The 14,508-nt window shown below is 42.9% G+C and overlaps 1 protein-coding gene and 1 long non-coding RNA gene across 2 annotated transcripts in view; one reads left to right on the top strand and one right to left on the bottom strand.

Moving 5' to 3' along the window:
• PIGU (phosphatidylinositol glycan anchor biosynthesis class U) overlaps window positions 1–12,668 on the bottom strand; it is a 30,505-nt gene extending 17,837 nt beyond the window's left edge. Inside the window, exons 1-5 of the mRNA XM_081009269.1 lie at window positions 12,423–12,668; window positions 9,972–10,036; window positions 5,903–5,962; window positions 2,596–2,658; window positions 950–1,059 (exon numbers count right to left, since the gene is read on the bottom strand). Coding sequence (XP_080865395.1) covers window positions 950–1,059; window positions 2,596–2,658; window positions 5,903–5,962; window positions 9,972–10,036; window positions 12,423–12,552 — 428 coding nt within the window. The 5' untranslated portion in view covers window positions 12,553–12,668. The remainder of the gene's footprint in view (window positions 1–949; window positions 1,060–2,595; window positions 2,659–5,902; window positions 5,963–9,971; window positions 10,037–12,422) is intronic.
• A 269-nt stretch (window positions 12,669–12,937) lies between these two features.
• On the top strand, window positions 12,938–13,831 carry LOC308479019. Its single transcript, XR_013987433.1, has 2 exons — window positions 12,938–13,064; window positions 13,685–13,831. It is a non-coding gene; the product is annotated as an uncharacterized lncRNA (long non-coding RNA).
• The last annotated feature ends 677 nt before the right edge of the window (window positions 13,832–14,508 follow it).

Raw genomic sequence — 14,508 nt, 5'->3', positions numbered from 1 at the left:
AACAGGAGAACACTTACAATGGGCTGGATTGCAACTGTGTGGGTGGCAGGCTTTGTGGGAGGTGTTGCAAGCCTTGAACACAGCTGAGTTAGAGCAGCTGAGAGATTACAAGATTAAAAAGCACACACACATCACTGTATATCTTCCAGAGGATGGTTCTTTTTAATTATTTTAAGATACAGTTCCTTAATAATAATAAAAATGAACAATTCAGTTGTTTCTTTTCACTAGGCTCAAAAAGGGACGCACAGATAGATTATTGCTCAGTAGGTGAGATTCTGGGTGAATCATTACCATTATAATAAAACTATTAGTAATAAAGACACAGCAAGATAAGGTGTGTGAGTTAAAAGCCCTTTCCTTGGGTGCTATCCTGGGATAAGCCCTAGGCAGCTCCTTCAAGAAATTGGATCAGGACAGGAGGAAGGAGAGATTCTCTGTTTCTGAAAGTCAAACTTGTGAAGGTAGTTTTGGGGAAGAAGTCTGCAATTTTAGCAGAAGGTAGTACACTATTCATTGGGTTCATGAAGCTCATCCTCTTTCCCTCTTGTTGGAGGGACAAGAAGGAAAGGGCAGAAATGTTTACTGGGGGGAAAGAGAGGGGAAAACCACAAACCATAACAGTCTTGTGCACCTTTGGAATGGACAGGATGGTTGTGTAGCAGACAATGCTCCAAAACATAGTTTTGAGAACTGTGAATGAGCAGTGGGCTTGTATGCCATTTCCTTCCCAAGCCTCCCCTCCCCTCGTGGATGGGGCATAATTCATTATTTCCTGTCTTAATCAAACCATAGTTTGCTGGTTAGAAGATGGAATGCTTGGCAGAATGAGGAGACAGGAAAGCCCAGCTGTGTGAACAGGATTCCACTAGTACTTCTTTGGATCCAAGCCAATATAATACACGTTCTGTGTATTAGAAGATTTTTACCCAGTGAAGGCAATACTTACAACAGTGCAACCTTGAGAGGGATATAGTACATTTCCATGGGGGTCCGAATAAGCTCAGCTGCATCAGGTGCATATTTATCCAGTTCTATTAGTAGCTTTTGCTTCTTAAACTTGATAGGAAAGAAAAATGAGATGTCACAAATCACTGTATTTGTATAAGTTACCGAGCCTCATTATTGTGCTGCCTGAAGAAAATTTCTTTTTACTATAGCCCAAAGCTTATAAACTTAGTACTTAGATTTTTTTGTTACTAGCTTTTCACAGGCAGAACGACCGTATATTGCATGACATGAACATCTACAAACCACAGCAGTTTCCCTCCTCAACACTGCATCAGATTCATTTGAGGACAATTTTAGAAATATATTGATGTAATTATATATTTAAAATGTCACTCGCTAGATAAATCAATATTGACCTTTCAGAAGACAGCATTCAAAACTGCTTGAATTGCAAGCATTACAGCTGCAGTAGTTTCCTTTCAGTTTTCATGAGTTAATAAGGAAAAGGTCAAGTCACAATCTAGACTGAGATTTATTGGGTGGATACTGACTGTGTGTCTCTGCCTCCTATTTGTACTGGAAAATGATTCACCAAGATAATGGGCATATCAATCCATATTAAGGATCTCTTCTACTGACCATAAGGAAAGTATTATCCTCTCCTTTCCAGAGAGGGTTTTTAGTTTCATATTCCGTTCAATGGTATTTCAAAGGGATTGGTATGGATTAATCAGTCCTGCTGGAATACTAGACTAGACTGGCTGGGTTGGGACAATCATACCTTGAAGCCAAAATATTTACAATATTTCCCCCCTGCACCCACAGTCCCTTTCTGCTTTCTGTTGTGAGCACACAAACCATAACATCTCTAATTAACCACAGTTTCCCATTTTTCGTTCAAACTGGGAAACTATGGTCACCAGCTTCCAAGCAAGTTAGAATATTAACCCAACTTCAAACCAGGACTTAATGTCCTGGATTGTTATGGCACTGGCAACTATAGTCTCCCAGTTTGCATGAAATTGGAAGCTATAGTCAATTAAACGCTTCTTGGTTTAAGCACAGCTCATGCAATGGGAAGGCAAAGGGGAACAGCAAGAAAAGCAGCGAGTGCTGTATGACCTTGTCTGCACTGCCTACTTACTGCACATGAGGCATGCACTGCAGTCAGCATTGAAAAAACTAGAAGAGTGGGTACAGGTATTGCCATGTGCCTAAGAAAGGCTAATTTCCCACTCCAACATCATGCTGCAAAAATGCACTTGGATGTAAATCCAGCAGCAACGTAACAAAAGTGGAGCTCATGAGCAGAGTCAAATGCAGCCTTTTGCCCTCTCTCGCCCAATTATTGTCCTGCTTCCCTCTTATTGTCTCTTTCTCTTTGTGTGTGAGAGTGATACTGTGTGGTTTCAGTACTCAATGACTGCGAAATAATGTAACTATCGTGAAGATCTTTGACAGTAAGTTTCAATATGTGGGAGCAGATATTGAAATTACAAATGACACCACATAGCAGGTGGGTAACCCAACAAGTAAAGAAAATGCTTATTAGAAAGAAAAATTAGGAAAGAGAAGACAACACATAGCAAATGCCCTATCAATGTGGACAATAACCAAATAAACAAATGACACATGTTTACTTACCGTAACTTTGTTGTAATCCTGAACGGCCAAATAGAGAGCGACAGCAGTCAACATATCTGTAATCTGAAAAAAATATCACCAATATTAATGAAAAACACTTGAGAATGTAAAGGATCACAATGAAACATGTTACTTTACAAAATGTTTTTTAAAAAGTAACATCAGCTTCTGAGGCAATTTGCAATGTTCAGGAATGCAAACATCATGGGCCAAAAACATATTAAAATTGTATTCTTCTACCTGCAAGTTTAAATTATGATGAGTTGATTTATATATTTTTAATTCATTTATACAGCACCCTATTATTTATTATTATTATTATTACTATTACAACTACAACTACAATTTACTACCCACCCTTCACCCCAAGGTTCCAGGGTGGGTTACAACAATTAAGATGCATTATTAAGAACAGTTTAAAGCAACATAAAATACAGAAATAAGGTGGGTTCTAAAAATATACATCTCAAGTGTAAAATTCCCAGTATACCTCAGGTGGGTTACAGTAAAAAGATAAAAAACAAAAACAAACCACAATACTGCATAAGCATAAAATCCAAAACAGAATAAAGCCAGCAGAAGAATAAATACTGATTAAAAACTGGCAATGAGAAGCAACAGCAGTTCAAATTTTAAGATTGGAAAAAAATGAGAAAAAACAAAGGTATCTGCCTGGCACCAAAGAGCCCACAATTCAGGCACTAGGTGGCAGTATGGCGGATAGTCCAGAACTGAGGTTCCATAGCTGTTCCTCTCTCTGGAAGCCACCCACCAAACCTCAATTGGTGGGAGTACCTGCAGAAAAGCCAAAGGAAGGCCTCCAGGGAGCGGGCAATCCTTCAAATTATCTGCGCAAAGCCATTTAAGATTTTAAAGGTCACTATCAGCATTTTTAATTGGGCTAGAAACAGACTGGAAGTCAGCGCGGATGGTAAAATACTGGTGTAATATGATCATATCAGCCAGTCCCAGAGTTAACAATCTTGTAGCCCTATGTTGAACCAACGAAAGTTTCTAGATCACATTTAAAGGCAGTCCCAGGTATAACACAATATCATTGGCTCATCAATCTCCCTGAAAGGATCTAGGAAATGGAGCATTTTGAGAACCTAGTCGACAGTGGAGCTCATTCATGAAGTCCCACGCGAGTTCCAACAGCTTGACAAACTCTGTTTCAGAGCTCAACCACGCCATCATGTTAAATGTGTGATAATTGCAGCTGTGACCTGATACTTTGAACGAAGAAGAAAAATTTAGCACAGGTGGGTCTTTTTAAATTCAGGTAAGACTAGAACCAGATAGCAGAAGTATTTGTTTGTGAGGCAGTAAACCCCTCTCACACGGTAAATTAAGATTAGAATCTTACTGCAATTTCACAACTGAGAAGACAAGTATGGTGCACACCTGTAAAATGCAATGCGTATAGGCCCAACATGCAGAGTCTATGCCATTTTGGTCTGTATGCAATGAATGTTATACATATACACCACATTCAGACATGACACCCACAAATGGACACCCCAGAGGTATCAGATGTAGGAAAGTAAGGTGTGATCTCACTCGGCCACTATGCATAGGAAACAGGTAAGGGCAAGTATAATCCAAACTTGGCCGTGACAGGAATGCCATGAAGTCAAGCAAAATTAGCCACACCTCTGATCATTTGTTTTACATACATTTGGCGCACAAACACTATTGTAACTCCAATATTATAACATGGGAGAAGTCCTACTGAGGTCACCAGACCTTTTGCACTTGCTTTTGGTAGGAAATTATTAATAACAGGAAAAGTAATGGGAGATTACTAATTTTTGGATTCTTCACTATCTCTAAGGCAGTATAAAAAGCAATAAAGCTGGGATTTATAAACTCTCCACTTCTATCTTTCTTGGCAAGCAAACATCCCATGATAACTTTTTTTTTAAGGAAAAAATATGTATAGATTTAATCCATTCTAAGATATGCCACATGTCAACAGAGTATCATATAATTAAAGGCTTTCTGGAGGAAAAATTACAACTACCACCTTGTTTAGGAAAGTGTAGAATTTGAATGTTTCAATAGTTAGGGAAAAAATAGCATATGCAGCAGGAATGGGAAACTTTCAGGAGCCATGGAAGGATGGATGGGAAGTTGATGGAACAGAATTATTTATTTATTGAATTTATATACTGCCCGATACCCGGAGGTCTCAGGGCGGTTCACAAAAAATATGGATTGATGTAATATATCTAATTTTTTCCCTTTCCCCCTTTTTTTTCTTTCACTTTTTTCTTTTTTATTCTTCAGTTCTGTATTTTGTACTCTTAGAAATTCATGTGTGTGTGTGAATTTATAAGAGTACAATATATAACAGATTGAGGTTGAATCCTGACAAGACAGAAGTACTGTTTTTGGGGGACAGGAGGCGGGCAGGTGTGGAGAATTCCCTGGTCCTGAATGGGGTAACTGAAGGACCAGGTGCACAGCTTGGGAGTCATTTTGGACTCACAGCTGTCCATGGAGGCACAGGTCAAATCCGTGTCCAGGACAGCTGTGTACCAGCTCCATCTGGTACGCAGGCTGAGACCCTATCTGCCTGCGGACTGCCTTGCCAGAGTGGTGCATGCTCTGGTTATCTCCCGCTTGGACTACTGCAGTGCACTCTACGTGGGGCTACCTTTGAAGGTGACCCGGAAACTACAACTAATCCAGAATGTGGCAGCCAGACTGGTGACTGGGAGCGGCCGCCGAGACCATATAACACCGGTCTTGAAAGACCTACATTGGCTCCCAGTACGTTTCCGAGCACAATTCAAAGTGTTGGTGCTGACCTTTAAAGCCCTAAACGGCCTCGGTCCAGTATATCTGAAGGAGCGTCTCCACCCCCATCGTTCTACCCGGACACTAAGGTCCAGCACCGAGGGCCTTCTGGCAGTTCCCTCACTGCGAGAAGCCAAGTTACAGGGAACCAGGCAGAGGGCCTTCTCGGTAGTGGCACCCTCCCTGTGGAACGCCCTCCCACCAGATGTCAAAGAGAACAACAACTACCAGACTTTTAGAAGACATCTGAAGGCAGCCCTGTTTAGGGAAGCTTTTAATGTTTGATGCATCACAGTATTTTAATATTCTTTTGGAAGCCGCCCAGAGTGGTTGGGGAAGCCCAGCCAGATGGGCGGGGTATAAATAATAAATAATAAATTATTATTATTATTATTATTATTATTATTATATATAGGAAAGTGTACTCTACATGCTCAATAAAACAAGGAATAAGCTCTGAAAGAGAGGCAATTGAGCTATGGATGAAAATGAAAGAAATACTTACCATAAATACTAGCTCAGCATAATCAATCAGGAAATGAAAGAGGTATATTATTAGTGGAGTCTAAGGGGGGAAACAAAGAGAGAAATACAATTAACCTGAGCAAACTGCTTTCAAATCAAAGCAACACAAACAAACAAAGACACCTATTTCCAGGAAATGACACAAAGTCTACACTTTAGGTTCATATAATCGTGTTACTTAGGGATGCATTAAGTTAACATTTACTCAGAGCAGATCTATTGAAATTAATAGACCTACATGAATTTCAATGGGTCTACTCAGAGTAAAGCTTAGTTGAATGCAACCTATGGTATCTTCAGAGTATGGCATGACATGTAATGCAGAGCCACTAATCCACCTATCATTCATATCTGTGCTAGGAACCTATTGCGACTCGACCAATGCTGCAGCCGTGACTGATGTTGGGGCTGTGGCATTTATGATTGCTCCTGACTTCCTGTGTACTTTGTTAAGTGCTCCACAAGGGTATATACCATGGGTAGGCAAACTAAGGCCCGGGGGCTGGATCCAGCCCAATCGCCTTCTAAATCCGGCCCGCAGACAGTCCGGGAATCAGTGTGTTTTTACATGAGTAGAATGTGTGCTTTTATTGAAAATGCATCTCTGGGTTATTTGTGGGGCATAGGAATTCGTTCATTCCCCCCCCCCCAATATAGTCTGGCCCCCCACAAGGTCCGACGGACAGTGGACCGGCCCCCCGCTGAAAAAGTCTGCTGACCTCTGGTATATACGCTGTACTGACATGAGCAAAGAAGGGCAAGGAAGAGGCCTGTTATTCCCAAAGGCAACTCGAACAGCCCCACAGCCTCCTCTTTGGAGAAGCTGTGCCTTTGCCTTTAATATTACAAGTAGGGACTCACAAGCATTGAGGAAAGGGGAGGATAACTCTTTTGTGCCCCTCTTCTTGCCCCCCACTCCAAAACAAATAACCAATTGCCCTTCAATATCATTTTGGTGAAGAGGCAAGCAAGCATTCCTCTGAAAGTGTTGGGGATGGGAATAGGTGGAGAACATCTCCTGCCTCCCCTCCCAAGTTATAGACCCTATCTGCATAAGGAGTAATTTGGTGGCATATAGGGCCAAACTAGAAAGCTCTGCCCCTTGCCCCATCAAGCATAAGATTGTACTTTAGCTACCACTCTAATTTCAATTTTATCTTACGGTAAAAGGTAAAGGTAAAGGGACCCCTGACCATTAGGTCCAATTGTGGCCGACTCTGGGGTTGCAACGCTCATCTCGCTTTATTGGCCAAGGGAGCCGGCGTACAGCTTCCAGGTCATGTGGCCAGCAGGACTAAGCCGCTTCTGGCAAACCAGAGCAGCACACGGAAACGCCGTTTACCTTCCCGCCAGAGCGGTACCTATTTATCTACTTGCACTTGGACGTGCTTTCGAACTGCTAGGTTGGCAGGAGCAGGGACCAAGCAAAGGGAGTTCACCCCGTCGTGAGGATTCGAACTGCCGACCTTCTGATCGGCAAGTCCTAGGCTCTGTGGTTTAACCCACAGCACCACCTGCGTCTCTTTTATCTTACGGAGCGAACACCAATTGCTTTTACATTTCCAGTCATGCTCCAATGATAATGCATAGTTAGGGCAGCTACTGCCTTCTTCAGGCTAACAAATAACAACAAATCCTCTGAGTTTACACTGGACAAATAGGATTTCCCACCCAAAAGAAGTTTATATAGCCATTATAATTATGGAAAACTGTTCCTGGGGGAAAAAACCCCCCTGGGTATTTCCTTCCTTGTATCAAGTTGATCAGAGGAACGGGAGTAGGGCCAACCCTAGTATTAGCTAGAGTAATAATAATAATACCGTATTTTTTGCACTATAGGACGCACCGGACCATAGGACGCACCGGACCATAGGACGCACTGGACCATAGGAGGGGGAGAACAGGGAAAAAATTTTTTTTTCTTGTTCTCCCCCTCTAAAACAAGGTGCGTTCAAGGTGCATTCACCCGAGCATGTGGGGCTCGCGGTGGGGGGAAGCACTGCTTCCCCCCACCGCCAGCCTCAAACATCCCTGAAGCCTTTGGAGCGCAGTGCCCTGCTGCCCTGCAGAGGCTTTGCACGCAGCCGTCCCCAAGCTAGAAGAGCGAGACAGAGCGCTCCGTCTCGCTGTTCTGGCTTGGGAAAAGCCTTGCTAGCTTCTGCAGGAGAGCGGGGTGAAGGCACCCCGCTGCCCTGGAGACGCTTTGCGCGCAGCCATCCCCAAGCTAGAACAGCGAGACGGAGCGCTCCGCAGCGCTCCGTCTCCCTGTTCTGCCTTTGGGCTTAGCGGCGCAGCCTGCATTCGCTCCATAGGACGCACACACATTTCCCCTTAATTTTTGGAGGGGAAAAAGTGCGTCCTATAGAGCGAAAAATACGGTAATAATAATAATAATAATTTATTTGTACCTTGCCCATCTGGCTGGGTTTTCCCAGCAATTCTGGGTGGCTTCCAACAAAGATTAAAAATACATTAAAATGTCACACATAAAAAACTTCCCTAAACAGGGCTGCCTTCAGATGTCTTCTAAATGTACGGCAGAGTAAGAGTAAGGCAGCCACTTCAGGTGGCAAGTTCTGAGGAGCAGACAGAAGCAGCAGGATATAGGAAGACAGAGCTGTGTGTGTCACATGGCCTGGCCTGCACTCCTAAGCCAGCCTACTGCCCTAAAATTGCTACTGCTGGCATTGTACCATCACCAGTGTTGAAATAAAATCCAGCTGTCAGACTGGGCAACTCATATACTGTACATGGAAAGGCTGCCATCTTGACCTTTGCCTCAGGAAGTCTTGGACCAGTCCTGATCAGATCTTTGTGAGCTCCCTGTATGCAATTCTCACTCACAATGTGGAATTGTATTGGCTCATTTATTTTAATTAATATTTTATAGCAGTCTTTTCATTTGAAAATAAACTTCCAGAGTGAATAACAACAGAATAAAAGAATAAATTACTTGAGAACCAGAGCAAAAGTATCAGTTACTTGCGATTCAGAGATTCAGTAACTTCCACAGTACATTGAGGAAAAGCTGGATGAGGATATGAAAGATGCAAACAACCCTTCCTTTCCCCAGATTGCCCTGTTACACTAACTGTATGTGCACATATAACTTCAGTAAATTTATTAGATACCTTTTTCTTAAATTTTTTTTTTGCAGCAATTAAAATATACCAAGGACAAAAACAATGCAACCTCTGCTCTGCCCAAGGATGACAAATCACCAGAAATAACCAATTAGCATGATGCCAAAATGTTAAAACCAGCCAATCCCATCTCATCCTATCAGAAGTGAGAAGGGAGTAACAGGATTCTGTGCAGTGTCTCAAAGACCCTCCACATCAGTTACCATGCCCTCTTGACTTCAGAATTTCCAAGATACCGTATTTTTCGCACCATAGGACGCACCGGACAATAGGACGCACCTTGTTTTAGAGGGGGGAGAACAAGAAAAAAAAATTCTCCCCCTCTCTGCCTAGTGCCCCTTAAGCGAAGCAGCAGGAGGCGCTGCGCAGAGAGAGGGAGAATTTCCCCCCTCTTGTTTTCCCGCTCTAAAACAAGGTGCTGTTTAAGGTGCATTCAGGCGGCTACCTTGGAAGCCTGGAGAGCGAGAGGGGTCGGTGCACACCGACCCCTCTTGCTCTCCAGGCTTCAGGTTCTTTTCGACCTGCTCTTTGGGGCTGGCGGGGGGAAGCCCACCAGCAGCCCCAAAGAGCAGGTCAGGGAGCAGCGGAAAGGCGCAGCGGAGAGGCTGCTGCCATAGTCGCACGTCACTTCTCCAGCTGAGAGAGGGTCGCGGGGCTATGGCTTCTTTAGCCCCGCGCGCGCTTTCCCGGCTGGAGAGGTGACGCGCGGCTAAAGAGGCTCCTGTCATAGCCGCGCGTCACCTCTCCAGCCGGGAGAGGGTCGCGGGGCTATGGCGTCTTCGCTCCATAGGACGCACACACATTTCCCCTTCATTTTTGAAGGGGAAAAAGTGCGTCCTATAGAGCGAAAAATACGGTAAATAGCATTTCAATATATTTTATAAAAATGAATCACTAAATACTTACTTCATGAAATACATCACCAGAATATGGAGAGACGCCCAAATCAAGTAAGGCTAGCCCCTCAACCACTGAAAAAAACATGCAAAATCACTGTTATTGGTTTAAATATTTAAATGCCCAAGATTGAAAATAGTGAGGGTTCACTTATATAGATCCAAACACAAATTCACCACTTAAACATATCCTATATATTATTATTTTATTAGTTATTCTGTTTCATGAGTTGCTTTTTACATTAAAAAGTCTTAAAGTGACATTGACAACAATAAATCACAGCATATAAAAACAATTTAAAACCAGAGTAAATTTGAAAGACACAAGACACAGAAATTCTCATCCAAGAGTAAATTCATATGGGCAAAGTCTTACCCATCCCACTATTTGATGAGCACCACCACAGGAGACAACTTTAATTAACCAAAGCCCTGGATAAAGTCTTAGCCTGGCACCTAAAAACTGACAGAAATGGCACCAGGAGCACCTTCCTGAAAATAGCATTCTACAGATGGCGGGGCAACACTAAAAAGGCCCCTTCTTGTTTTGCCACCCTCCACTCTTCTCTCAGGTGGGCCACACAGAGAACACACTCTGATGATGATCGCAGGGCATGGGCTGGTCCTCATGGGGAGAGGTGATCCTTCAGGTATTGCTGTCGCATGCGCTTGAAAGGTCAAAAACAGCATTTTGAATTGAATTGTTTTTGGTTTTGAAAATTTTGCTGACCATTTTATGTGTGTGTGTACATACATACATACATACATACATATGCATTTCATATAACTCAGGCATAGGCAAACTCCGGCCCTCCAGATGTTTGGGACTACAATTCCCATCATCCCTGACCACTGGTCCTGTTAGCTAGGGATGATGGGAATTGTAGTCCCAAACATCTGGAGGGCCGAAGTTTGCCTATGCCTGATATAACTGGTACATAGTACCGTACTGGTTGTCAGATGACATACTTCTAGTTGCCAGAGTTTTCCATTATTAACTAACACAGAGAAAGCAAATTATTATTTCTTTTATAACAGAAGTTTTACAAAGAGAATTCATATTTTTAGCTACCAGTTTTTTTGATGGTAGAAGCTGGGTAAACACCCCTTGAATGTTCTATGTGCCTTATGTGGTATTTGATCACGGGGATACAGGAGGACAGAAATAAAGTAAAAAGAAATTCGAATGGCTTTAATTGTAACCCTTTAACAACAGCAAACAGTTGACTAGAGCTCAGCAGGTTGTTTTCTGTTGCTCAGAAGAGCCCTCTTCCTATTTACCGTATTTTTCGCCCTATAGGACGCACCGTCCCATAAGGCGCACCTAGTTTTTGGGGGGGGAAATAAAGGGGAAAAAATTATTTCCCCCCCAGGCGCGGGGCTGGGGCGGGGGAAGCCCAAGCTTCCCCAGACCCAAGCCCCCAAACAGGCAGCTCTCTGCAAGCCGTGGGAGCCTAGCGCTGGCTCCTGCTGCTTGCTGAGAGGTCCGCGAAGCCTGGACGCGCTGAGCTCAGCGTGCGCAGGCTTCAGCATGCAGGCAACTCTCCGCAAGCAGTGGGAGCGCTCCCGCTGCTTGCGGAGAGGTCCGCGAAGCCTGCATTCGCCCCATAGGACGCACACACATTTCCCCTTCATTTTTGGAGGGGGAAAAGTGCGTCCTATAGGGCGAAAAATATGGTACACCTTTTTACAACCTGGCCCTTTTCTGCAGACATTAACTGTACAGTGAGAAAACAGAGTTACTTATTTTTGTTTCGTTTTCTTTGCAAGCTCCTGTGCCCTTGGGACTTGAAGAACAGGTAAAAAGAAATTCAACAAATTAATTGGAAAAGCCTGCAAATACCAGGATTTAAATATGTAATGTCATGAATTAATACATTTAATGCTGAATTGGAAAGAAAGAAAGATGTTAAGTGATTAAGTTAATTTTATAAGAATATTGGTTTTGGAAAACCGTTAAAATGATATACACTGAAATTCAACCAGGAAGATACGATGAAGTCGCTTAACAATGTTACTAAGTTAGGTTTAAATACGGTTGAGATTTATGTTGTTTGTTTAATTTTTTTTTGGAAAATCAATAAAAAAAATTGAGGGGGGAAAATTCAACAGGTGAAGTTTCCCCCCATTAATTACAGTACTGTTTCTCCATGCGACGAAAGGCTTCTGCCATGCAATGGGAAGAGGAGCTCTTTTGGCAACCTCTCCCGCGGGTGCACTTTTTGAAACCCTCTCCGCGCCCAAGGAGCGCTGAGCACCAGGGCACAGGTCGAAGGGCGGCAGCAGATCGCCCACCCCACTTCCCACGAGAGGTCCTGGGTCCGGCCGTCAGAAGGCAGCCCACGAGGAGGGCTTGGGGTCCCCTTCTTCGAGGGAGCCACCCCAGGAGCGGGCGAAGATGCCCACCTCCCGCCGCCTACCCCCCCCCCCCGCCGCCCCCTCCTAACCTCAGGCCTCTCACCTCGCTTCCAGGCATTTAAAGGGGACGCCACCTCCACCCTCTCCGAGATGAGCCCGGCCAGGCTGGAGCGAAACAGCACGGCCCGAACTGTCACGGCCACCAAGAGCACCAGCACCAAGGGAGCCGCCATCTTAGCGGCAGGACACACCGGCCTATGCCAGCGGTAGTTCCCAGGCTCGCCCCTACAGCTGGGCGTCTACAGAGCAGGCTGGGGTGAAGAGACTACAACTCCCAGAATCCCATCGGCTGAGGAAGCCTTTACTTCCCGAGGACCGACGGCAAGGGAAGCAAGACAAAATAAAGCCAGGCTGACAACGAGCGGAGAGTTGCTCTTCGTAGGGAAGGGCTGTGCGCGCGTTGTTTTAGACTTGACCTTCTTTAGTTACAGAATCAGGATGCTTCCTTATTTCAGCAGCAGACGTTATTTCAGCAACTCAGTGCATTTCAATGTCGCTTCCCTGAAGCAGATGTCCCCTTGCAATTTACAATTCATTCAAAAAACTCCTACAGTCAGGGGCATATGCGTTTACCTGGGACGTATACCTGAGTTTACCTGAGTTCAAGCTCCCTTGAACTCAATGGGACTTATGTATAGGATTTTTTTTCTGTTAGGTTGCAGTCCTTTTACCTAAATGGAAGTAAGTCCCATAACTAAATGAGGCTTGCACAGGGTTGCAGTGTAAGGCTTTGTGACATTTAATTAAATTAAAATTAATTTTAAATTTAAATTAAATTAAAATTAAGACGAACATAGTGAGTCCACTTCATTAGATGCATGAAGTGAAGTGCACTGGAGTCCATGAAAACTGATGCTATAAACAAAATGTGTGAGTCTTTAAGGTGGCACAAGACTTGGTTGATTTTGCTACCCCTCTGGAAATAAGTATATACAATCAGTGCTTTTTTTTCTTTAAAAAATTGTTTAGGGGTACTCTCATTTTCCTACTCATATTGAAATACTGCCCCTCAAGGAGGCCACATTTAGATTCACAAAATGTTTAGGGGTATGTGTACCCCCGCATCCCTGTCCCCCTGAAAAAAGCACGGTATACAAACATACAACAATCAGTTTATTTTCCACTAATGTTCCTTATTTTGGGATAAACTACATGAGTCTCAAGGGGAGTGAATGTTTAAATGCACAATAACTTGTCTGGAGACTCTCTGTGTGCACTCTGTAAGAAAGGGGACTACAGAATAGTAATTAAACTGCTACAGAATAGTAATTAAAGACTAATGTAGTGCTTCTGTTTTTACTGCAGGTGGCATCATGGTATATACTCATTCTGCAGGGAGTCAGAAGCTGAATACCTCTGGGAAGATTATGCTTTCTTTAATCTTACTGGAAAAGTTATTGGTACTTATTTAGAATTTCACTAATTCATTACTTATAAATTTCCTTTGGTGAATTTTCCAGTTGTTTCATTCATTTTGTTCATTTTGCCATAAGTGTAAAGTGCTAATATCTGGAATACATAATTTAATTTAGGAACATCTCCTTTTTATATATAAAAAACCAATACAAGCTCTTTAACTTGAATGTTAGTAAACAAAATTTTCTACAAAGTGCTACTGATCCAAAGAAATGCTTCCTGTGCAATTCAATAGTCTAAAACTGCCTCTGAATTTTATTAACACACTAAATTTAACAATCTGAGCATCTGCTGGTAGGTGGAGTACTATGAAACAAGGCTTCCCAAAGTGTGTGAACTTCCCTACAACATGACAAAAAAGGTGAATTTCCTCAAGTATAACTAAGTGAAAACAAAGACATAGGCATGTTTAGACAATGTTCAACCTAACACGAGCCTTGCGTAAAGAAGAGCAGGGTGGCAGAAAAGGTATTATACAACATGTATTAAAGTTCTAGGGAAAAAAGAAAGCATATAAAAATAGATATTATCTCTGTTAATCACACCCATCAGCATAACCTACCCAATACAAATGCTTATTCACGTTTGTAGTGTATCTTTTCTCCAAAGTGCTCAACAGAGTACACTTGAGCTCTGGCCATTTTTATTTTCACAACAACTACTTGAGGTGTGACATAATGCCTGACTCAATGAGTTTCTTTTTTTTATATATA

The sequence above is a fragment of the Podarcis pityusensis genome (genome assembly GCF_964106645.2).
Source record: "Podarcis pityusensis genome assembly, chromosome: 6".
Taxonomy (NCBI): domain Eukaryota; kingdom Metazoa; phylum Chordata; class Lepidosauria; order Squamata; family Lacertidae; genus Podarcis; species Podarcis pityusensis.
Note: the sequence above shows the minus strand (reverse complement) of the source record. Positions and strands in the feature narration are given on the sequence as shown.